Raw genomic sequence first — 25,071 nt, 5'->3', positions numbered from 1 at the left:
AAATGCATGTACGGGGTCGGATGTGTTCTGGGCTTTGGTATTTGACAGCAAAGATCTAATTCTGGAGTTGTTTTGCTTTTCAGATGTTGTATTCTTTTGATAGTGAAGTTAATATCATAAGTACTTCAGTGAACAGTGAGAAAACCTTACTTGGTAAGTTGGTTGTGTGTTAGTATAGCTTTTTTAATTTTGTAAACTTTTTGTGACCTGTATGATTTCACAATGAGAAATGAAGTCTGTGGATTCAATAATGTAACCAAGAACTTATTTCCGTGACATTAGACATAGTATTGTATACTATTGCATAGTATTTATTAGGGTCCAGATAAAGAGATTTTCAGCCTTGTAGTTGTTATATTTTGTTTTAGTTGATAAATTATTTTACATTTCTGTTTTCCACATTTTGTTTTAGCTTTAAGTTACTTTCATCCTTCTTGTGAAGTACACAGTCGACTTCTGTCACCAGGTAAGTGAAAGAAAAAACTTAATACAATCTATCCAGAAAATATGATCAACCTGAATAACCTATTGGTCACAGATTGAGTTAAAGATTTAAAACCTTGTGTAACATAACTACAATCATAACCACAAAATTCAAGCTGTGTGCTTCTCTGAAAGCACTGAGAGCCCAATTCATCAAGACCAGTCTTAAGGAGGGGCGTGCTGGAGTCAGATGCATGCCTCTTTATGAATTTGGAGCCTCTAATGAGTGGTGTGCGCCACGCTAGAGATCTTACTCCAGTGAGGTTTCTGATGTATGGAATGCCACAGCTTGTTATGAATTAGACGAGCTGTGGCGTCCGGCCCACGCCTCATTCCACCCCATTTTGTTAAAGCTGGGAGAAACTAGCATGAAAACACAAAAAGTCACAAAATTTTGCGTAGCTCCAAACTGCAACTTTTCCAAGCTATTACAGCAGCCTTCTGGCATGAAATCTTTGATAAATCAGGCTCAAAATGTTGATGTGTTGGCTAAAATGAGTTCATACTATATACAGTGGAATTTTATAAGTGGTGACAGTTTTAGGTAAAGAAAAAAAAATCTTGTATAAGGCCTGTCATGCCTAAAAATACAGACAGACCATTGTTCAACAGTGTTTTTGGATCAGTTTCATCAGTGCTTGGTCATGCTTTCACCATCAGTGATTTTTGCTGACGGAAACAAAACATAGCTGCGATTCTTCTCTTAGCAATCACGATTTTAAACACAGAGAGCACACTGTTGGCAATGTCTTCAGTCTTAGACTTGTATGGGTATCTCAGAAGCTCTTTAATGGGCTGCATGGGCCATTCCCTCGTTAATCCATAATCAATTAAGTAGGTAAAAGGTCTGGAGCTGATCCCAGGTGTGGCATTTGTATTTGGAAGCTGTTGCTATGTACCCACAATATGCAGTCAAAGGAGCTCTCAATGGACGAGAAGCAAGATATCATTAGGCTAAAAAAGTAGTCCATTAGAGAGATAGTGGGAATGTTAGGAGTGGCCAAATCAACAGTTTGGTACATTCTGGAAAAAAAAAGAGCGCACTTGTGAGCTTGGAAGCTCAAAAAGACCTGGACGTCCATAGAAGACAACAGTGGTGGATGATGGCAGCATACATTCCATGGGGAAGAAAACTCTCTTCACAACATACAGTACAGACCAGAAGTTTGGACACACCTCATTTAAAGATTTTTCTGTAGTTTCATGACTATGAAAATTGTACATTCACACTGAAGGCATCAAAACTATGAATTAACACATGTGGAATTATATACTTAACAAAAAAGTGTGAAACAACTGAAAATATGTCTTATATTCTAGGTTCTTCAAAGTAGCCACCTTTTTGCTTTGATGACTGCTTTGCACACTCTTGGCATTCTCTTGATGAGCTTCAAGAGGTAGTCACCGGAAATGGTCTTCCAACAATTTTGAAGGTGTTCCCAGAGATGCTTAGCACTTGTTGGCCCTTTTGCCTTCACTCTGCGGTCCAGCTCACCCCAAACCATCTCGATTGGATTCAGGTCTGGTGACTGTGGAGACCAGGTCATCTGGCGTAGCACCCCATCACTCTCCTCCTTGGTCAAATAGCCCTTACACAGCCTGGAGGTGTGTTTGGGGTCATTGTCCTGTTGAAAAATAAATGATGGTGCAACTAAATCCAAACGGGATGGAATAGCATGCCGCTGCAAGATGCTGTGGTAGCCATGCTGGTTCAGTATACCTTCAATTTTGAATAAATCCCCAGCAGTGTCACCAGCAAAGCACCCCCACACCATCACACCTCCTACTCCATGCTTCACGGTGGGAACCAGGCATGTAGAGTCCACCTTTTCTGCGTTGCACAAAGACACGGTGGTTGGAACCAAAGATCTCAAATTTGGACTCATCAGACCAAAGCCCAGATTTCCACTGGTCTAATGTCCATTCCTTGTGTTCTTTAGCCCAAACAAGTCTCTTCTGCTTGTTGCCTGTCCTTAGCAGTGGTTTCCTAGCAGCTATTTTACCATGAAGGCCTGCTGCACAAAGTCTCCTCTTAACAGTTGTTGTAGAGATGTGTCTGCTGCTAGAACTCTGTGTGGCATTGACCTGGTCTCTAATCTGAGCTGCTGTTAACCTGCGATTTCTGAGTCTGGTGACTCTGATAAACTTATCCTCAGAAGCAGAGGTGACTCTTGGTCTTCCTTTCCTGGGGCGGTCCTCATGTGAGCCAGTTTCTTTGTAGCGCTTGATGTTTTTTGCAACTGCACTTGGGGACACTTTCCAAGTTTTCCCAATTTTTCGCACTGACTGACCTTCATTTCTTAAAGTAATGATGGCCACTCGTTTTTCTTTACTTAGAATTTGTATTATGGCAAGAAAAAAGCAGCTAACTGTCTATTCAGTAGGACTATCAGCTGTGTATCAACCAGACTTCTGCACAACACAACTGATGGTCCCAACCCCATTTATAAGGCAAGAAATCCCACTTATTAAACCTGACAGGGCACACCTGTGAAGTGAAAACCATTTCCGGTGACTACCTCTTGAAGCTCATCAAGAGAATGCCAAGAGTGTGCAAAGCAGTCATCAAAGCAAAAGGTGGCTACTTTGAAGAACCTAGAATATAAGACATATTTTCAGTTGTTTCACACTTTTTTGTTAAGTATATAATTCCACATGTGTTAATTCATAGTTTTGATGCCTTCAGTGTGAATGTACAATTTTCATAGTCATGAAAATAGAGAAAAATCTTTAAATGAGAAACTTTTGGTCTGTACTGTACACCAAAGTGAAGAACACTCCAGGAAGTAGGTGTTTCAGTATCTAAGTCTACTCATTATTATTATTATTATTATTTATTTATATAGCGCCATTGATTCCATGGTGCTGTACATAAGAATGGGTTTCATATCAAATACAGATATCACTTATAGTAAAAAAACTAACAATGGTAGACTGGTACAGAGGGAAGAGGACCCTGCTCTTGAGGTTTTACATTCTACAGGAACGTGGAAGGAGACAGTAGGTTTATGGTAGACTTTAAGTGCAAACACAGAGTGTTCACCACAAGGTACAAACTATTAATCTGCCTTAAAAATAGAAAGGCCAAAAAATAACGTCTAAATAAGCCAGCATAGTTCTGGAAAAGCATCATTTGGACAGATGAAACTAAGATCTACCTGTACCAGAATGATGGAAAGCAGGGGTGTACATAGAAATCATGGGGCCCCATAGTAGAAGCTCTAATTGGGCCCCCCCAAATAAATAAAGAAATATTTGTCTGTGTCACAGAAGAGCAGATCTCACAACTTCCCAGCCTTTACATAGTAACTTTCCTCCTGCTAAAGTCCAAGATCCCTCTTTCATTTCCCCATAAAGTATGATGCCAACAAAAGTGCCCCCCAAACACAGTATGATACCCCCATGGTGCATTCCTCCACATTAGCCTCCACATGCACAGTATAATGACCCTACAGTACCCCACTTCAACTCCCAAGGCAAAGTATGGTGACACCAACACAGTATGATCCCCCAACTCTGACCCCCACAGAGCCATCCATACACTATAATGGGCTTGCATACAGTATAATGGCCTGCACTAGCCCTCCAAACAGTATAATGGCCACCCACATAGCCCTCAAAATATTATAATGGCCCCACATAGCCTTCCATATAGTATAATACGCCACTGATAATCCTCCATATAGTATAATGCGCCCCCCCATAATCCTTCATATAGTATAATGAACTTCCCATGGTCCTCCATAGAATATAATTCACTCCCCACAGTCCTCCATACTGTATATTACACACCCCATAGGGTAAAATGCAGCCCCCATATAGTATAATGCACCCCACAGTCCTGCAGTGTTATGGGCACCACATACTCACTGATTTTTAAAATAATAGTAAATTTCCCAATCCTGGTAGGTATGGCACCCTTCATCCCCCAATCCTGGTAGGTATGGCACCCTTCATCCCCCAATCCTGGTAGGTATGGCACTCCTCATCCCCCCAATCCTGGTATGTGTGGCCTCCTCAATCCCCCAATCCTGGTATGTGTGGCCGCCTCAATCCCCCAATCCTGGTATGTGTGGCCTCTTCAGTCCCCCAATCCTGGTATGTGTGGCCTCCTCAATCCCCCAATCCTGGTACTGTATGTGTGGCCTCCTCAATCCCCCAATCCTGGTACTGTATGTGTGGCCTCCTCAATCCCCCAATCCTGGTACTGTATGTGTGGCCTCCTCAATCCCCCAATCCTGGTACTGTATGTGTGGCCTCCTCAATCCCCCAATCCTGGTACTGTATGTGTGGCCTCCTCAATCCCCCAATCCTGGTACTGTATGTGTGGCCTCCTCAATCCCCCAATCCTGGTACTGTATGTGTGGCCTCCTCAATCCCCCCAATCCTGGCATGTGTGGCCTCCTCAATCCCCCCAATCCTGGCATGTGTGGCCTCCTCAATCCCCCCAATCGTGGCATGTGTGGCCTCCTCAATCCCCCCAATCGTGGCATGTGTGGCCTCCTCAATCCCCCCAATCCTGGCATGTGTGGCCTCCTCAATCCCCCCAATCCTGGCATGTGTGGCCTCCTCAATCCCCCCAATCCTGGCATGTGTGGCCTCCTCAATCCCCCCAATCCTGGCATGTGTGGCCTCCTCAATCCCCCCAATCCTGGCATGTGTGGCCTCCTCAATCCCCCCAATCCTGGCATGTGTGGCCTCCTCAATCCCCCCAATCCTGGCATGTGTGGCCTCCTCAATCCCCCCAATCCTGGCATGTGTGGCCTCCTCAATCCCCCCAATCCTGGCATGTGTGGCCTCCTCAATCCCCCCAATCCTGGCATGTGTGGCCTCCTCAATCCCCCCAATCCTGGCATGTGTGGCCTCCTCAATCCCCCCAATCCTGGCATGTGTGGCCTCCTCAATCCCCCCAATCCTGGCATGTGTGGCCTTCTCAATCCCCCCAATCCTGGCATGTGTGGCCTCCTCAATCCCCCCAATCCTGGCATGTGTGGCCTCCTCAATCCCCCCAATCCTGGCATGCGTGGCCTCCTCAATCCCCCCAATCCTGGCATGCGTGGCCTCCTCAATCCCCCCAATCCTGGCATGCGTGGCCTCCTCAATCCCCCCCCAATCCTGGCATGCGTGGCCTCCTCAATCCCCCCCCAATCCTGGTATATATGGCCTCCTCATCACCCATTCACTGCACACACAAAAAAAATAAACACTAATACTCGCCTTCCTTCCTCACCTCTCCTCCAGCGCTATGTCCTGTCTGCTGCAGCTCATATCGGCATCTGAGCAACGCGCATTCTCAGATCCCGAGGTGAGCTGCTGCTGCCGGCATATTCACTCCTCTCCACGCCAGGACTATGGGCGTGGAGAAGTTTGAATATGCATTCTCTTTAGCAGCGGGCACTGTCAGCAGGAGCTGCGACTCAGCGCTCCTCTGTGCCCACTACTAAAGAGAATGAATATTCTCTCCTCTCCTTGCCCATGGGAGTGGAGAAGAGGGAATATTCATGTTCCTTTAGCAGCGGGCACACGCGATAGTTGCTTCAGCGGCTACTGTGTGTGCTCCGCTCCGCCGCAACCCCCCCCCCCCCACCACTATCCACCAATAATCACCTATACAACTCGTCCCCCTGCTGCTTGGGGCCCCTCGGCTCACGGGCTCCCCGCGATCACGGGCCCCATAGCAGTGGCGTGGTCTGCTGCCATTGGTGGTACGCCACTGATGGGAAGAAGAAACTATGGAGAAGGCTTGGAACGGCTCATGATCCACAGCACACCACACCCTCTGTAAAACATGGTGGAAGCAGTGTGATGGCATGGGCATGCATGGCTTACAGTGGCACTAGTTCAATAGTGTTAATTGATGATGGGACTGAAAACAGAAGCCGCCGAATTAATTCTGAAGTGTACAGGACTGTACTTTCTGCTCAGATTCAACCAAATGCTGCAAGGTTGATTGGACGGCGCTTCACAGTATAGATGGACAATGACACAAAACATACTGCGAAAGCAATCCAGGAGTTTTTTTTTAACGCAAAGAAGTGGAATATTCTGCAATGAACGGGAACGATTTAATCACCAGATCTCAACCCCATTGAGCATGCCTTTCACATGCTTAAGACAAATCTTAAAGCAGAAAGACCCACAAACAAGCGACAACTGAAGTCAGCTGCAGTAAAGGCCTGGCAAAGCATCACAAAGCATTTGGTGATGTCCGTGGTTTCCAGACGTCAGTCATTGCCTGCAAAGGATTCTCTAAAAAGTATTAAAAATGAACATTTTATTTATGGTAGAGCTAATTTGTCTAATCACTTTTGAGCCCTAGAAATGACAAGGCTTTTTAGAAAAATGATTGCAATTCCTAAACGTTTCACAGGATATTTTTGTTCAACCCCTTTATTTAAATCCAAAATGGTGTCATGCAGAGACCAATAGTGTCTGGACCTATCTGAGTGTGGCCGAAAAAATAGTAAAGATAAGACTTTTGGAAGAAGGGAAGGGAAAAAATGCAAGTGCAAAAACTAAAATTGGCCCAGATGGGAAGTGGTAAATGTAATCTGGAGGTTACCCAATGGATGTTTCTGGTTTTATATCTAAGTTTTTTGTTCAATAGTGAATATTTATAAGTATGCAATATGCAAACAGAATGTTTAAAAGACAAATGCATGTGATAAATAATATCCTACATAGCAATAAGTAAGTCTTGGAGGACAGCACATAACAGTATGTGTGTTGTGTATACATCATATGACCTTGCAATAAGATTGGCTTTTTTCAGTATCTCTTTTGTTGCTCAGTGATGGCGCCTAAAGCTTTATACTTGATGCACGTGGAAAGCAATGACCATTAATATATGGAAACATACATTCTTGACAGTTATACAGTGGTTGTACGGAAATAGACATACATTCTATTCTTTGAGTTCATCTTATGTTTACAAGCATTTTTTAAGACTAAAGTTATGTGAAGTATGTCTAAGCTAAATGGATTTTCTTTTCTTTTTATTCTTTTCTTGAAGAACTAATTTAAATTATTATCTTGTATGTTTAGCGTATACAGTAAGTTGTTTTGTTTCTTAATTCTTTTTTTTTCTTTTTGCACAACCATCAAAGGAGTACTTCTAGAGCTGCAGTGTTTGTTGTACAGCAGCTCTTCCTGCAGTGTTTGTTGTACAGCAGCTCTTCCTGCAGTGTTTGTTGTACAGCAGCTCTTCCTGCAGTGTTTGTTGTACAGCAGCTCTTCCTGCAGTGTTTGTTGTACAGCAGCTCTTCCTGCAGTGTTTGTGGTACAGCAGCTCTTCCTGCAGTGTTTGTGGTACAGCAGCTCTTCCTGCCATCTGGGGACAGGAAGCTGCCACCATTCTGAATTCTATTCAGTACTGTCCTTTGCACGGACAGATTTAATGTGCCAATGCAATTTTTTTTCTCATTCATCCTTTGCATTTTTTTTCAGCCTATGTTACCTGGTGGTCATTTTATGTTGAGGAGAGATTGGATCCTTGCAGAAAGGTCTCAGATGCACCTTTTTCTAGATGTGCAATGTTATTAAATTATATGATAAAAAATGTGTAAAATTAAACCGTTTAAGACTGATTTTTTTTTTTTTTCTTTATTTTTTCCCTGTGTTTTAAATACAATAGTCAAAACATTAAGTATTAATATTTGAAATATTTTTTACAGTAAAATTGCTATTTTATTTAGTTTCCAGATACCTGGCTTTACTTATCGAAATAAAACCCATCAACAATGTGAAAGTTCTCAAAGCTGTTGATAGCCGCATTCGAGTGCAGGTAAGCGGGGTTTTTTTTGGCACAGTTTCTAAATATTAAGACGTGATGGAGAAGAACTCCTGTATTTGCAGCGGAATCTCCCATAAGTGCACTACAGTCATAGTCTGCCAAGTCCTTATCTGTCTTCCTCCAATGACCTGCAGAAAAAAGTAGTCCCTCACATACAGCCTTAGTAATTCCACTAATAAATGGCTAATTATCTATATTTCTCCACTCTCTCCTGCTTGTTATAGCTTCTGCACATGCTCCACATCTCCTCTCATTACCACATGGTATCGGCATCCTTCACATGTCTTCCTAAAAAAACATGCACATGAGACTGTCCGTTTTTACGATCCGTGTGGTTTTCTTTTGGCCATCTGCATGTACCATCAGCGTGACATGTACCGGAATAGAAATTACAGATTTTCAGGTGTGTTGGATGTGCAAAGATAGAGATAGATAGGTATGGGTTAAGATAGACAAATATATATTATACACACACATTATATATACAATGGCATGAAAAAGTTTGGGTACCCTACCCCGGTCAAAATTACTGTTATTGTGAACAGTTAAGTAAGTTGAAGATGAAATGATCTCTAAAAGGGCTAAAGTTAATGATGACACATTTCCATTGTATTTTAGGCAAAAAAATATTTATATTGTCGTCTTTTACATTTTAAAAATTACAAAAGGAAAATGGGCCTATGCAAAAGTTTGGGTACCCTGCATAGTTAGTACCTAGTAGCAAATATCACAGCTTTTGAATGCTTATTGTAGCCAGCCAAGAGTCTTTCAATTCTTGTTTGAGGGATTTTCATCCATTCTTCCTTGGAAAATTCTTCCAGTTCTATGAGATTCCTGGGTCTTCTTGCATGCTCTGCTGTCTGCAGGTCTAGCCACAGTTTTTCAGTGATGTTCAGATCAGGGGACTGTGAGGACCATTGTAAAACCTTTAGCTTGCGCCTTTTGAGGTAGTCTATTGTGGATTTTGATGTGTGTTTAGGATCATTATCCATTTGTAGAAGCCATCCTCTTTTCAACTTCAGCTTTTTTGCAGATGGTGTTAGGTTTGCAGCAAGAATTTGTTGAAATGTCATTGAGTACATTCTTCCCTCTACACATGAAAGGTTCCCCATGCCATTGGCTGCAAAACAACCCCAAAGCATGATTGATCCACCCCCATGCTTAATGGTTGGCAAGATGTTCTTTTCTTGGAATTCTATGTCCTTTTTTTTCTCGACACATACCTTTGATCATTGTGGCCAACTTTAGACATTTTAGAGATCATTTCATCTTCAACTTGCTTAATTATTCACAATAACAGTAATTTTGACCAGGGTTGTCCAAACCTTTACATACCACTGTGTATACTTAGTGCTTTGTGTGTGTAGCTTACTGTACATGTATTAATCAAATAAATAAATGAAAAAAATTATGTCGGATCCTGTTTCATAGACACCTCTCCATTCCTCACACCAAGGCATGATGTCGGCTATGTTTTTGGACAATTCACAGCTGACATCAACCCCAAGCCCCATTACTTCGGTTGCCACTGCACTAGGGCAATCGGGAAAAGTGAAGGCAAAGCCCCAGAATTGGAGCATCTCATGTGATGCTCCATTTCCGGGGGCGGCTGCAGGCTGGTATTTTTAGGCTGGTAAGGGCCCAATAAATATGTACCTCCCCAACCTGATAATATCAGCTCTCAGCTATCTGCTTTACCTTTGCTGGTTACCAAAAAATGCGGGGGACCCCACGTAATTTTTATTTTTTTTTTTATTTACTTATTAGGTTAATACATGTACAGTAAGCTACACACGCAGAGCAATAATTTTATTTTGCATGGATATCTATTTATTAGTGATGAGTGAGCGTGGTCACCACGGCTCAATATCCGATCAAGCATCGGGGTGCTTGAGCGTGCTCGTTACTTCGAGTATCGTGAGTACTCGAGCGCCATGCTAGAGTCTCCGACCCGCATGTCTTGAGGCTGTTAGCCAATAAACATGCAGGAATTGCCCGCCACACACTATAATGCCATAGCCATGTTGGCTACTGGCATTACTGTGATTGGCCGGCCGCATCACGTTATTGGGTTTATAGAAGACCCAGTAATGCTCGCCACACTGTCCTCTAGAAGCAGTTCAAGGAGAGTTGATCTAGGAGTGAGAGTTTAGATTAATGTCCATCCCCCTAAATATTATAAAGTTGCATTCTTTATTGCCTTTCATGTGGCACTAAAGGGTGTTTTTAACCTTTTTTTTTAAACCTATTAAATAATTAATTAAAAATTATGTGAGATCCCCCCCCCCCCCCCTTATTTCTGATAACCAGCCGAGGTAAAGCAGAGAGCTGGGGGCTGGTATTCTCAGGCTGGGAAGGTCCATGGTTATTGGGCCCTTACCAGCCTAAAAATACCAGCCCACAACTGCCCCAGAATTGGCGCATCCATTAGATGCCCCAATTCTGGCGCTTTGCCTGACTCTTTCTGATTGCTACCAGTAAAGTACTGCTGTTCACAGGCGCCGAGTAGTGATGACAACACTTATCAGAGCCGCTGGCTCAACTCTGCAATCAGGAGAGCCAGCGACTCTGAGAGCTGTCTGCACTACCCGGCACCTGAGAATAGCAATGCTTTACTGCTTTTCACAGATGCCGGAGGCATAGGGTAATGTGGAATGCATCAGAGGAGTTTCGTGGCAACATTTTTGATAATAAATTGGTGAGCAAGTGATTGTGTGGCGGAATCTTTATTCAGATAAAGTATTTTTTCTGTGTCTTTTTTTTTTTTTTGTGTCTGTGTTTTGTTTTACTGGGTTAGTAATTGGGGTGTCTCCATTACTAAACCCTGCGTTTGATGCCAGCTGACATTACACAGCTGACATCAACCCCCAAAAATATTACCCTGATTGCTACCGCACCAGGGTAATCGGGAAGAGCCGGGCAAAGCCCAGAATTCGTGCATCTAATAGATGTGCCAATTCTGGGGCGGCTGCGGGCTGGGAAGGGGATAGTATCCATGGACCTTCCCAACCTGATAATATCAGCCCCCAGCTGTTTGCTTTACCTTGGCTGGTTATCAAAAATAGGGCAGACCCCACTTCATTTTTTTAAATGTATTTATTTAGTTCCCAGCCTCGCCCTGGGAGTCAACGTTGCGTCCATGCATCGCCCCCATGCTGGAAAAAAAATTTGATTTTCCAGCTCCAGATAAAAACAATTAAATTTATTCAATCAATTTAAAAAGACATATCCACTTGTGAAGAGGAAGGGAGGGTTGCTTAAGAGACAGAGCTTAAGCAACCCTCCCTTCCTCTTCACAAGTGGATATGTCTTTTTAAAATGATTGAATATATTTAAATGTTTTTTTATCTGGAGCTGGAAAATCTACAAGTTCACGTCTATGTCAGAACTGTTTCCGTGCTCCAACCTTGAGATGTGCTGCAAGTACAGGTGATCTGGCACTCACTCTCCAATACCATTTGCTTCTTCCCCATGCTGTTCTCATTCCAGTTGAGTGCTGTTTCCATCCATTTCAGCAATTTTCCTGCTCCCCCAGCCCTTACGTTAGGGTCTTCCTTAAAAATGCTAGTTTACTATTGACTTCCATGATACTTGTTAATCAAGTCGAGCCCGTCCAAGAGTCCGACCTGCTCAATTTGAATACTGAGCACTCGAGCATTTTTAGTGCTCGCTCATCACTACTATCTACAAGTGCTTCTCACTAAATTAGAATATCATCAAAAAGTTAATTTCAGTTCTTCAATACAAAAAGTGAAACTCGTATATTATATAAAGTCATTATAAACAGAGTGATCTATTTCAAGTGTTTATTTCTGTTAATGTTGATTATTATGGCTTACAGCCAATGAAAACACAAGTCATTATCTCAGTAAATTAGAATAATTAACAAAAAACACCTGCAAAGGCTTTTGATGCATTTAAAAAGGTCCCTTAGTCTGTTTCAGTAGGCTCCACAATCATGGGAAAGACTGCTGACTTGACAGATGTCCAGAAGGCAGTCATTTAGATAAAAATAACCTCGTCACTCAAAAAGTTCATAGAAGAATTTTTAATGCAGTGCAAAAATCAAAATAAATAAACGTTTCAGTCTATCTTACCTTTATCAGTAACAGACTGCTGGTAGATATTCATAGATAGATGGGGAGGGAGGACACAGCTGAATGGGTCTGTAACCCAAGATAGATGCTTATGCAACGATAATGCATCTTGCAAGTGAAGGAACGCGGTGTCCACCGCTAGTTCCTGGCACAGCATTAAAAATTCTTCTATGAACTTTTTGAGTGCCAAGGTTATTCTTATCTGCAGTAAGGGTTTGGACCCTACTCAAGCATCCCAGTCCAGTAGTGCAGCAGTATTTTTTTCTACAGAATGCAGTCATTGACACACTCCACAAGGAGGGTAAGCCACAAAAGGTCATTGCTAAAGAAGCTGGCTGTTCACAGAGTGCTGTATCCAAGCATATTACGTCTACATGTCAAATGGACGGCACAGGAATGGGAATATCATCCTTGTGCATGTGTGTGGTATGTATTGTGATCCCTGCTGCCGGAAAAAATAGACATTTCTACGTGTGGGTCATACGGACACACTGTCCTTGTGAAAACACAGACATGTGCGCAGCCACATATATTATAATAGGTGTGGGTGTGTACTTGTCTTCGGTATGTACGAAAACAGATGTCACACGTGCCGGAAACACTGATGTGTGAAGGGGGCCTTAGGTCACTACACAAAATGACCAGAGCCAGAGCAGGGAAGCTACTGAGCATGTACATCCACCACTGATGATGAACCAATACTCCAGCCAAAGGACAAATGGCAGAGGACACTACTACAAATGAAACTTCTAATGTTACACTGTATTTTTCTTTTAGGAGAACTTGACAGATTTTATACCTATATGTCTAAATCTGAAACGCTGCAGCGATTTCGGAGAAAAAAAATGTAAAAATGTCACAATTCCACCTTTCTGTGTGTCTGGATGCAGTGAATTACTGTCTGCCCTGTTGTCTAAAGCAGTCAGTGTTTGATGGACAGCACAGCTGCCCATTCGGATGCTGGGCGTGCTGAGCTGTCAGTGTCTTGAATGACAGTTTAGCCGTCCAATCAGAGTTAGGGGGTTGCTTGAGCTTCATCCATGTGTCTCTTGATTAGATAATTACCTGACTATTTAGCCAGCTCTCTGCCTCAGACTAGTGCCAATTGTAGCTTCTTGCTCACTAGTGTATGTTTGCCTTGTTTCTCTGTGCTCTGATCTACTGCTGCCTGACCTTGGATCTCGTTCTGACCATCCGTTTGCTTTGACCCTTAGCTTGATCCGCTGTCTGCCTGGTATTTTGACTCCTTGACTGTCACCTGACTATTCTTTTGTCTCATACTCTGTCTATGGCATACCCTCCTGGCTTTTGGCCCCTGGACCATGTTCTGACTTTTTTGTGTCACCCCTCTGTCTTTGACGTACCGTCCTGGCTTCTGACTTCGGACCTTTTGATTACCCAGCCTCTCTGCTTGTCTGTGAGTAGTGACTAGTGTCACAAAAAGTTTAATTTTCACTGGTAAACCAGATACATGGGATACTATTGGGTCAGGCATGTCCCTGGTTGCTTCTCCCCACCTGATCACCTTAGGTGATAGGTCTCTCCCTATACATGCTCGCAGGGAGGGGCCTGTTAATCCAGGGAAATAGGAGGGACCACGACGGCTCATCCCCACCCATCTGACTAGTCTCTCATGCAGCTCGGTCCCAAGTGGCAAAAAAAGCTATATTTTTCTTTGAAACACTGCAGCGTTTCACAGTTAAACATACCGGCTGAAATCATGCAGCCTGTATCTGATGCATGCTGCCCTTGGATTGGGCACCATGTATCAGATGTTTGATTCCTTTTAAATTTGATTCAGAAAACTGCTACTGTAATCCACAGCGTATTTGCCTTGTGGTGATTTGTAGTGTCGAGCGAGCATTCTCGACACTGCTCAGTACTCGCCCGAGCATCTCACTACTCGGGATGTTCGGCGAGCACCGAGCATTTCCGGGTTACTCGGGCGGGAACTCGGGTCTCTGCCCTGCACGTTTGGCGCTCTTTACAGAGCCAATGAACATGCAGGGATTGCCAGCCAGTCTCTGGAATGCCGCAGCCATGTTGTTTGTGGGCATTACAGTGATTAGCCGGCCGCACAGCGTCACCTCGAGTATTTAAAACGGGGCGCCGCCATCTTGGACACAGTCGCTCCGGATCAGACAGTGTAGGGAGAGTGCTGCTGAGTTAGGGAGAGATATATAGTGCGAAATAGGTAGTGTAGGGTCTCTAAAGCCTGCAAAATCAAACAAACAGTCCTTCTCAGGACTAATATCCATCCCAGATATCAGGCAGGCAGGCAGGCTGTATAGGAGACGCAGTGGTTATACCAGCAAACGCTGCACTACAGTCCTGTGTGCTCCTTTTGGTCAAATTGCTAGACTTAGCCCCCGGTCTCAGGGGCCAGGAAAAATCCTTTTTTTTCTTCATCTAAATCCTGTATTTTTTTTTCTCCTCAGTCAGACTGTACAAATACGCGTCTTATTAACCTTTTGATTAATATTGAGTGTGTCTGTGACTGTTCAGACACCAATATATCTGTTTAAAAGAGTCTGGTGTAGGCCAGAGAAATAGAACTGTGGTTTTCCTCTTCCACTGTTCTAATCTCCTTTTTATTACCCTTTTTCCATTGATAGTGCGAGTGTAAGCTATTTTACTTCATTTACAATGGGCAAGGCGCGTGGCAAGGGACGTGGAACTGGACGTTCTGGTGATGGTGCGTGTAGAGGACAGGGCCGTGGCCAAGGTGAAAATGTGCCACAACCAACAGCCACATCTTCTCGCTCCCACTTCTTGACCGAATTACTAGGGAACCACACTACAACACCAGTATTGTGAGCTGATCAGTGTGAACAGGTTATTAATTGTATAGCAAATAATACTTCCAGTTACCTGGGCACCACCACCTCCGGTCTGTCTTCCACACGGTCAAGTTTTAGTAGCCATGAGTCTTGACCGCATATTCCTCCTCACCCTGATGCTCCTTCCTCCCACCATGCCAAGTGTCGTCAGACAGCAACTGATCCCACACTTGGACACTCTGAAGAGCTGTTCACTGGTCCATTTCCATATTTGTGCCCCTCGCCTGCTCCGCTTGAAGTGGTGGAAGAGGAGATCCCATGTAGCGATGCCCAAATATTTGAACAGCCACGGCCACAGGAAGTCGACGCTGGCAATTTGTCACAAGAGGTGGACGATGACGAGACACAATTGCCACGAAGTGAGGAGGAGGATCGTGGTGCGCAAGTGGAAGAGGAGGAGGTGGTGGATGATCTAGTAACTGACCCAACGTGGCATGAGGGCACGCAGAGCGAGGCCAGCAGCACACAGGGGGAGGGAGGCAGAGTACCCCAACAGGCAGGAAGAAGCATTGTGGTGGCCGCACACAGAAAGCAGGCAACAGTTTCCCCTAAACACCAACACAAGGGACGTTGCCAGTACAACCGGTAGGTCTTCCAGAGTCTGGAATTTTTTTAAAGACTCTGCTGATAACCCCAAAAAGGCCATTTGTACCACCTGCCATGCCAGCATCAGCAGGGGTGACAAAACTACCAGCCTGACCACCACCAGCATGATCAGGCACATGTCAGCAAAGCACCCGACTTTGTGGGGCGAACCCCAAGGTCCACGACCAGTGTCAGCGTGTGTCACCACTGCTTCTTCCGCTATTATGCGTGTAATAGAACCCCCTGTTGTGCGTGCAAGGCAATCCCCTGTCAATACTGCATGCAAAGATGCCCCCTCCTCTCAGTCTTCACTTATGGCAGTTTCTCAAGAAACAGCATCAACGTCCACGTCCCACCGCAGCGTTCAATTGTCCATATCCCAGAGCTTTGAACGAAAGCGCAAATTCGCAGCCAACGCCCCACAGGCCACAGTCCTAAATTTGCACATTTCACGACTGCTTGCGTTCGAAATGCTGCCTTTTAGGCTGGTGGAGAGGGAATCCTTCTGCAACCTTATGGCGGTGGCCGTCCCTCGGTACTCGGTCCCCAGCCGACACTATTTTGCCCGGTGTGCCATCCCCGCTCTACTCAAGCACGTGTCCCAAAAACATCTGCCGTGCCCTCAACAATGCTGTTACTGGGAGAGTCCACCTGACAACGGACAAGTGCTTGTGTCCAGGGACTGTACATCTCCCTGAAGGCACACTGGGTAAACATAGTGGAAGCCGGGACCCAGTCGGACCTTGGGATGGAACACATCCTCCCCACACCGAGGATTGCGGGCCCTATGTCAGTCAAAGTTGCCCCCACAGTGTACAGCTCCTGCGCCTCCTCCTCCGCCTCCTCATGTTCAGCCTCCATCTCAGATATCACCACATCAGTTACATCCTGGAAGCACTGCAGTACTGCCTCAGCCAAGCGGCAACAGGCCGTGCTGAAACTCATAAGCTTAGGTGATAAACCTCACACTGCTTGTGAGTTGTGGACAGCTGTGGCTGAGACCGCTGAACCTACATCCAGGCTTGGTCGTGTGTGACAATGGCCGTAACCTGGTAGCGGCTCTGAGGCGAGGCGAGATCACACACGTGCCATGCCAGAGGTTTCTTAAATCGTACCCGAGTTGCCAGATCTGCTCGTCAAAGTTCGCCGCCTGTCAGCTCATTTTCGGAAGTCGGCTACAGCTTCCGCCGCCCTTGCTGTGTTGCAGCAGCATTTGCAGCTTCCGGCACACCGACTGGTGTGTGATATCCCCACACGTTGGAACTCTACCCTCCACATGTTGCAAAGGATTTGTGAGCAGAAGAGAGCAGTTGTGGAGTACCAGCTGCAACAAGGCCGTCGATATTCAGGTCAGACTCCACACATAAGACCTCAGGAGTGGACCTGGATGTCTGACATATGTACCATCCTGACAAACTTTGAGGAGTCCACCAAGATGGTGAGTGGCGATGACGCCATCATTAGCATCAGCATCCCACTTGTCTGTCTTTTGCAACGCTCTCTGCAGAGAATTAAAGAGGAGGCATTGCAGCCAGAGTATGATGAGATGGATCAAGAAGCCTTAATCGGCGATTACACACAGCTCAGCCTCATCTCATCGCAACGTGCATTGGGGGACAATGAGGGAGAGGAGGAGGAGGAGGAAGAACAGGAGCTGGTATCATACGCTGTAGACTGTAGTACCTGTACAACTGTCATACAGTCGGTTCAGCGTGGGTGGCCTGAGGACAGGGGGGAGGAGGAGGAGGAGAGCATGGTCAGTCGTCATCTTGGTGAGGACACTGAAGTCTTGCCCATTACCAGTCTGGCAGGCATGGCTGACTTTATGTTACGCTGCCTTAACCGTGACCCTCGCTTGTCAAAATGTTGGGTGACAGTCATTACTGGTTGGTGACACTTTTTTAGACCCCCCCGCTACAAGGAGAACTTTCACTCTCTTATTCCTGAGGTGGAGAGGTCTACAGAAATGTGGCAGTATCAGAAGGCCCTTGCTGCAGAACTGTTAAGAAAAATTCCCATCTGAACACGAAAGCGGCAGAGATCACAGTTCGTTGACCAACCAAGGCGTACAGGCGAGAGAGACGCAACTCCAATCAAGCAGAGGAAGGGGAACATTGTCAACATTCTGAGATGGTTTTCTGAGACCCGTCCAGCTTACAGGCCCTGAGGTGCGGGGTACTCTCACAAGGAGTGGAAAGTTTCAAAAGATGGTGAGGGAGTACCTTGCTGTGACCGTACCAGCGTCTTCCGTGATTCCTCTGTGCCTTTTAATTATTGGGTATCCAAGCTGGACACTTGGAATGAACTTGCTCTGTACGCCTTGGAGGTCCTGGCCTGCCCTGCCGCTAGCGTGTTATCGGAGCTTGTTTTTAGTGCTGCTGGGGGAATTATAACTGATAAGCGCACTCGCCTGTCAACTGACAATGCTGACAAGCTGACCCTTATCAAAATGAACAAGGGCTGGATTGGGCCAGACTTCTCATCACGACCAAATGACAGCAGAGTAACATAAAGACAAATCCACTGTGTTATTTCGGGAGGTGTATTCCCATGCACCGCTTCACACCCACACATGGGTATACGCTTCCTCATTTTGGCTGTATTTTGCTCTTCTCCTTATACTCAGCCTCCACCACCACTATACCACCAGGGTGACCGTGGTCCGTGTTGCCAGCATTGCAAGTTCCTCCGTCCTAATTTTTGGCAGCTTTTGCTTGGAAGGCATAGGCAAAGACTATGGGAGACCCACTCCCCAATAATGGGAATAATGTTTTTAATATGCTGTACTGCTTGGCTCTTGTAAGGGGCATGAAAACCGTCTGGTTAAGCTACTGCAACCTCCACGTCTCTTCCAAGGGGCATTAAAACAGTCTTGGTAAACCACTCTGAACTCCACAGATCTTCCAAGGGGCATTGAAATGTTGTTTTTAATTAACTCCAATCTCCACGACTCTTCCAACGGGCATTGCATTTCCTCCTAATTTTAGTCAGCTTTTGCTTTTCAATGCATAGGCGTACACTAAGGGAGACCCACTCCCCAATAATGGGTAGAAGATTTTTAGTATGCTGTAATCCACGTCTGTTTCAAGGGGCATTGCAGTTCCTCATAATTTTTGGAAAGCCTACCATTCACTGCTTAGGCCAAGAGTGCACAGGAGACCCAGTTTCAATAAATGGAAAAAACGGTTTAGTTAAGGCCATCTGACCACCATGTCACTTCCAAGGGGCATTGGAGTGCCTCGAAATTTTTGGTAGGCATTGCACTCACTGTATGTCCTATAACTGTGTAGCCGAACCGCTCCTTTTGGTACAGAAATATATCCTACAAGAAATGTGTGGTTGACTGGCCTGATATTGATGTGAATGGTCCCTGTTCCTCCTGCTCTTTCTCCTTTGCCACCACTTCATTCATCATTCATCACCTGAAGCTTTGTTTTAATGGGAGTCCTAGAACTGGGATAGTAGCAGGAAAGCATCCAGCAATCCTCGGAGGAGATAGGATATGCGCAAAAACGCTGACCACCTCAGGCCTAGCCGCTACTACATACATGCGCTTGCATTCCAAGAAAACCAAGCAGATGCTAACTTTCATCATCATCATGCTCCTCACCTTGGCACTCTCAACTCCCTTCATGGAGAAGCCATGGCCCACCGGAGGAGTCTGGTTCTCTGGTGGGCTCGTCCAATGCTGCCCTTTAGCAGGCCAGGCTAAGAAAAGTGTGGGGGAAGTTGACAGGAGAAATAGGGGCGGCTGGGGACCGTTTATGGACACCTGGCCGCCCCCTGGCGGCTGGGGACCGAGCGTGGACACCCAGCCGCCGGGCGGCTGGGGACTGAATATGGATACCTCGCTGCCGAAGCAGCCATGAGGTAGTGGCCAGCTTCGGCCTCCTCCAAACTAAAAGGCCCCATTTCAAGTGCAAGCTAGCAGTATGGTATTGCAGCCTGGGGGTGGGTGGCAGGCTGCATACTTGCGCTTGCATTGCAAAGAATGGGGGAGGTACAATTGAACACTGCCCTGGGACAAGGACTTGCACGGGGATAGTTGCAAGTCTGCATCTTCTGATGCGGCAAGGATCACTTCTGATGGGCACACTTTTAGGCAGTGACCTGGGTGTCAGAGATGCTTCCAGGGGTCTTCCCCATGCTGTTCCCATGTCTTTTCAGCACTGTATGCATGTGTCACACAGCACATGGCCAGATAAGATTGTAAAATGTTAAAATGACATTTCCCGGCGAATGCATTTGTCACGGTTGAAAGCAATACAAAAGTGCAAAAATGCATAAAAAATGCTACTTGTGAACATAGCCCAAGGTGTGGAGGAGTATTTCTGTTTTTGGTTATTTATTTTGCCTTATACACAAGTCTTTACCCTGGAAAGGAAGTTCCTTAACATATTTCACAGTAAAACCATTTCAGTTTTCGTTTTTGAAGGTTTTATTGTGAGCCCGTAAAAGTGGTTTAATACCTCTGACCACTTTGTTGACAGCAGTGACCTGGGGGTCAGAAATGCTTCCTGGGGCGATCCCCATGCTGTCCCCATGTCATTTGAACACTGTCACTATTGTTTTGGGCACTTTTTAGGCTTTCTACAGACAGCCAGGGCTGCCGCCGCAAAAATGCTCAGGTCTCCCATAGACTAACATTGGGCTCGTTGCTCGGGTCGAGCACCCGAGTATCACGGTGAGCTCGGCCCGAGCTTCGAGCACCCGAGCATTTTAGTGCTCGCTCAATGCTAGTGACTTGCCTAAACATCACTGTACATGATTATCATTTTATAATTGTGTATTTGTTCCTTTGTGGTGTATAATCACATATAACAATTGCAGATATGCTGCAGAACCACTGCAGGGAATCAAAGTCAAATCGGTAATGTGTGCGGCCACCCTTTTTGCAATTTGTGTCATATTCTTAGAATATGCTAGAAATGTTTAAAAGATGCTCCTATGTCAAAAATATGGACCCATCTCATGTATTCGAATATTAAGTATTATAACTGACCTAAATGGTCTCAAATATCAACAAATACACACACATGCAAGTCCTCCTGATGAAACCGTGGGTGGGCGGTGAAACGCGCTTCGAGGTTGTTCATGTCCCCTCCATGCACCATGACTGCAGGTAATGACCCAAACTAGGTATATTAGATATAAAATATGGATATTATATTGTGTTAACATTGTCCTGTATTTCTAGGTGGCATGTGTGTGTATTTGTGGATATTTGAGACCATTTAAGCCAGTTATACTTATATCTACATATCCATATGTTCAATTAATAATACAACATTTTTCTATATTTGTTTGATCTAACTCCTGCTGACATTACATATATATAGCTATTTTTTAAGGATAGCTAGATTGATTTACGACATGTCAGTTAGATATGTCATCCATTAGTGTGGGTAATATTGAACATATATGTCTAAGGGGTACAATATCTGTTCGCTCCTGCTTTCTGTCTTGTGTGTATTATTTATATATATATATATATATATATATATATATATATATATATATATATATATATATATATATATATATATATATATATATATATATATATATATATATATATATATATATATCTCTACAGAGCAGCAAGATGAAAGAAGATTTTCAAAAATAATAAAAATTTGATATTTTTTTTAATATCAGATATAGTGCAACAAGTTGCATATATTATATGTCAAATAATACATATATGGTGTCCTCTTCTGCAACATGTTACATTTCATGTAACTTGTTGCACTATATCTGATATAAAAAAATAAATTATCAAATTTTATTATTTTTGAAATCTTTCATCTTGATGCTCTGTAGATTAGAAGTATTTACTAATATGTAAGAAGTGGTGACCGGTTCCCTTTAAGTAAAACGTTATGTACCCTTTGTTTGTACATTACTGTGAATTTTCTTGTTCTAATTTTGTGTCTAGTTTTTATGTCCAGCTGAAGATGTGTACAAATGTTATGAGAGTCACCTGCTGGTAGTTTCAGAAGAAAAATGTGAGTATCAGGACAAACCTCTTAATCATTGATATCAGGTTTTTCATTCAGTCCCATTGCCACTAGTATATAAAATTCAGCACCTAGCCATGGCGATCTGCTTTTAGAACAAGCCATTCTCACACAAATAGCGTGATTCTGTAATGGAATGCAACTGTTTTAACAAGTTACTTTGTTAATTTTTTTTTCCCTCCTAAATAATCAAAGATCAACTGTGAATGATATTATTGTAAAGGGAAGTTTTTAGAAACCACAACAACTCTGCCACAATACGCAATGACCATAATGCGACAACATAATTCTCTTATTACGTACTCTTTAGTGTTGAGCGAGTATGTTCTATTAACCCTTTCGCCGAGTATGCTCGGGCCGAGCTCCGAGTATTTATAGCTGCTCGGTGATGTGGTTGAATCACTTCCGTGTGCATGATTTCCAACTGTTTGTCAGTTATATTACATGTGAGGAATGTCTATTTCTTACACATTCCTCACATGTAATAACGCTGTCAAACAGTTGCAAATCATGCACACAGGAGCGATTCAACCTTATCACCGAGCAGCTGTAAATACTCGGAGCTCGGCCCGAGCATACTCGGACAGAACATACTCGCTCAACCCTAGTACTCATATAATCGCAAAATATTTGTCCCTTACTATAATATAGCTGGAATATTGTATCATGAAGCGCTTCAATGGCCATGTAATCCCATTATACAATATATGCACTTATGCAGACAAATGTCAAGTCTAGAAATGGAAAGAGACTGCAATATTAACATGCAGGTTAGAAACTAAAAAACATCGGGCCAGAGATTATATGTATGTATGTATATATATATATATATATATATATATATATATATATATATATATATATATATATATATATATATATATATATATATATATATATATATAATATATATATATACAGTGCAGACCAAAAGCTTGGACACGCCTTCTCATTTAAAGATGTTTCTGTATTTTCATGAATACTATGAATTAACACATGTGGAATTGTATGCTTAACAAAAAAGTGTGAAACAACTGAAAATATGTCTTATATTCTAGGTTCTTCAAAGAAGCCACCTTTTGCTTTGATGACTCCTTTGCACACTCTAGGCATTCTCTTGTTGGGCTTCAAGAGGTAGTCACTGGAAATGGTCTTCCAACACTCTTGAAGGAGTTCCCATAGATGCTTAGCACTTGTTGGCCCTTTTGCCTTCACTCTGCGGTCCAGCTCGCTCCAAACCATCTTGATTGGGTTCAGGTCTGGTGACTGTGGAGGCCAGGTCATCTGGCGTAGCACCCCATCACTCTCCTTCTTGGTCAAATAGCCCTTACACAGCCTGGAGGTGTGTTTGGGGTCATTGTCCTGTTGAAAAATAAATGATGGTCCAACTAAACGCCAACCGGATGGAATAGCATGCCGCTGCAAGATGCTGTGGTAGCCATGCTGGTTCAGTATGCCTTTAATTTTGAATAAATCCCCAACAGTGTCATAAGCAAAGCACCCCCACACCATCACACCTCCTCCTCCATGGTTCACGGTGGGAACAAGGCATGTAGAGTCCATCCGTTCACCTTTTCTGCGTTGCACAAAGATACGGTGGTTGGAACCAAAGATCTCAAATTTGGACTCATCAGACCAAAGCACAGATTTCCACTGGTCTAGTGTCCATTCCTTGTGTTCTTTAGCCCAAACAAGTCTCTTCTGCTTGTTGCCTGTCCTTAGCAGTGGTTTCCTAGCAGCTATTTTACCATGAAGGCCTGCTGCGCAAAGTCTCCTCTTAACAGTTGTTGTAGAGATGTGTCTGCTGCTAGAACTCTGTGTGGCATTGACCTGGTCTCTAATCTGAGCTGCTGTTAACCTGCGATTTCTGAGGCTCGTGACTCGGATAAACTTATCCTCAGAAGCACAGATGACTCTTGGTCTTCCTTTCCTGGGGCGGTCCTCATGTGAGCCAGTTTCTTTGTAGCGCTTGATGGTTTTTGCAACTGCACTTGGGGACACATTCAAAGTTTGCCCAATTTTTCGGACTGACTGACCTTCATTTCTTAAAGTAATGATGGCCACTCGTTTTTCTTTACTTAGTTGCTTTTTTCTTGCCATAATACAAATTCTAACAGTCTATTCAGTAGGACTATCAGCTGTGTATCCACCAGACTTGTGCACAACACAACTGATGGTCCCAACCCCATTTATAAGGCAAGAAATCCCACTTATTAAACCTGACAGGGCACACCTGTGAAGTGAAAACCATTTCCGGTGACTACCTCTTGAAGCTCATCAAGAGAATGCCAAGAGTGTACAAACCAGTCATCAAAGCAAAAGGTGGCTACTTTGAAGAACCTAGAATATAAGACATATTTTCAGTTGTTTCACACTTTTTTGTTAAGTATATAATTCCACATGTGTTAATTCATAGTTTTGATGCCTTCAGTGTGAATGTACAATTTTCATAGTCCTGAAAATACAGAAAAATCTTTAAATGAGAAGGCGTGTCCAAACTTTTGGTCTGTACTGTATGTGTATAATATATATCTATCTATCTATCACACACACACACACACACACACACACACACACACACACACACACACACACACACACACACACACACACACACACACACACACACACTGATCTTCCAGGACTCATAGTTAGCAACCTAGTGATCCTTTTGTACTGTATATAAAATATAGATCCACAAGTAGTATCCACTTATGAAATGGCTTCAGCGTCTGTTTTTCTCTTTGTGTAGATATTGATCAATTTCATATAAATGTTAGTGAAGAAGATGGGAAGAGAATGGTAAGATCTTCTAATATAACTCGTCCTTATAGCATGTGTGATATTATAATGATTGTTTTAAAATTGTTAGCACATTCTAACCGGTTAAATAGAATATTAGTTTTGTTTGAATTGTGAGACCCCCTTCAACGTTTAGTAGCACTGCATCAGTAAATGTTGTCCATTTTATTTATTTTTACGTATGTATTTTTGCAGATTTGCTGAGCAATGCAAACAACAAAAGCTGTAAACTTTCTATTCATTTTATCAAAACTTTCCAACATGGGTGGGTAATTATTTTCTAAAGGGGTCACATGAGAAAATCTGACACTTGTGAAGGGCTGAATTTAATTCTGATTATTATTTTATTTTTTTAGCACTTAATATTGAGCAGAGTTCAGTATACTGAGAAGCAGCTACTGCTAATACATGTTCTGATATAATTTACAGCTTCTTATGAAGTTTTTTTTAAT

General features: G+C 43.6%; 1 protein-coding gene across 1 annotated transcript in view; it reads left to right on the top strand.

Annotated features, from left to right (window-relative positions):
* The window catches only part of GSAP (gamma-secretase activating protein), a 126,902-nt gene that overhangs the window by 20,547 nt on the left and 81,284 nt on the right, over positions 1-25,071 (top strand). The window contains exons 4-8 of the mRNA XM_073652285.1: positions 84-153; positions 413-466; positions 8,178-8,266; positions 21,736-21,805; positions 24,570-24,619. Of these exons, the coding sequence (XP_073508386.1) occupies positions 84-153; positions 413-466; positions 8,178-8,266; positions 21,736-21,805; positions 24,570-24,619 (333 nt within the window). The remainder of the gene's footprint in view (positions 1-83; positions 154-412; positions 467-8,177; positions 8,267-21,735; positions 21,806-24,569; positions 24,620-25,071) is intronic.

The sequence above is a fragment of the Phyllobates terribilis genome, unplaced genomic scaffold (assembly GCF_046119375.1).
Source record: "Phyllobates terribilis strain yellow unplaced genomic scaffold, ASM4611937v1 Scaffold_11__3_contigs__length_659146591, whole genome shotgun sequence".
Taxonomy (NCBI): Eukaryota; Metazoa; Chordata; class Amphibia; order Anura; family Dendrobatidae; genus Phyllobates; species Phyllobates terribilis.
This window is presented reverse-complemented; position numbering and strand designations above follow the sequence as displayed.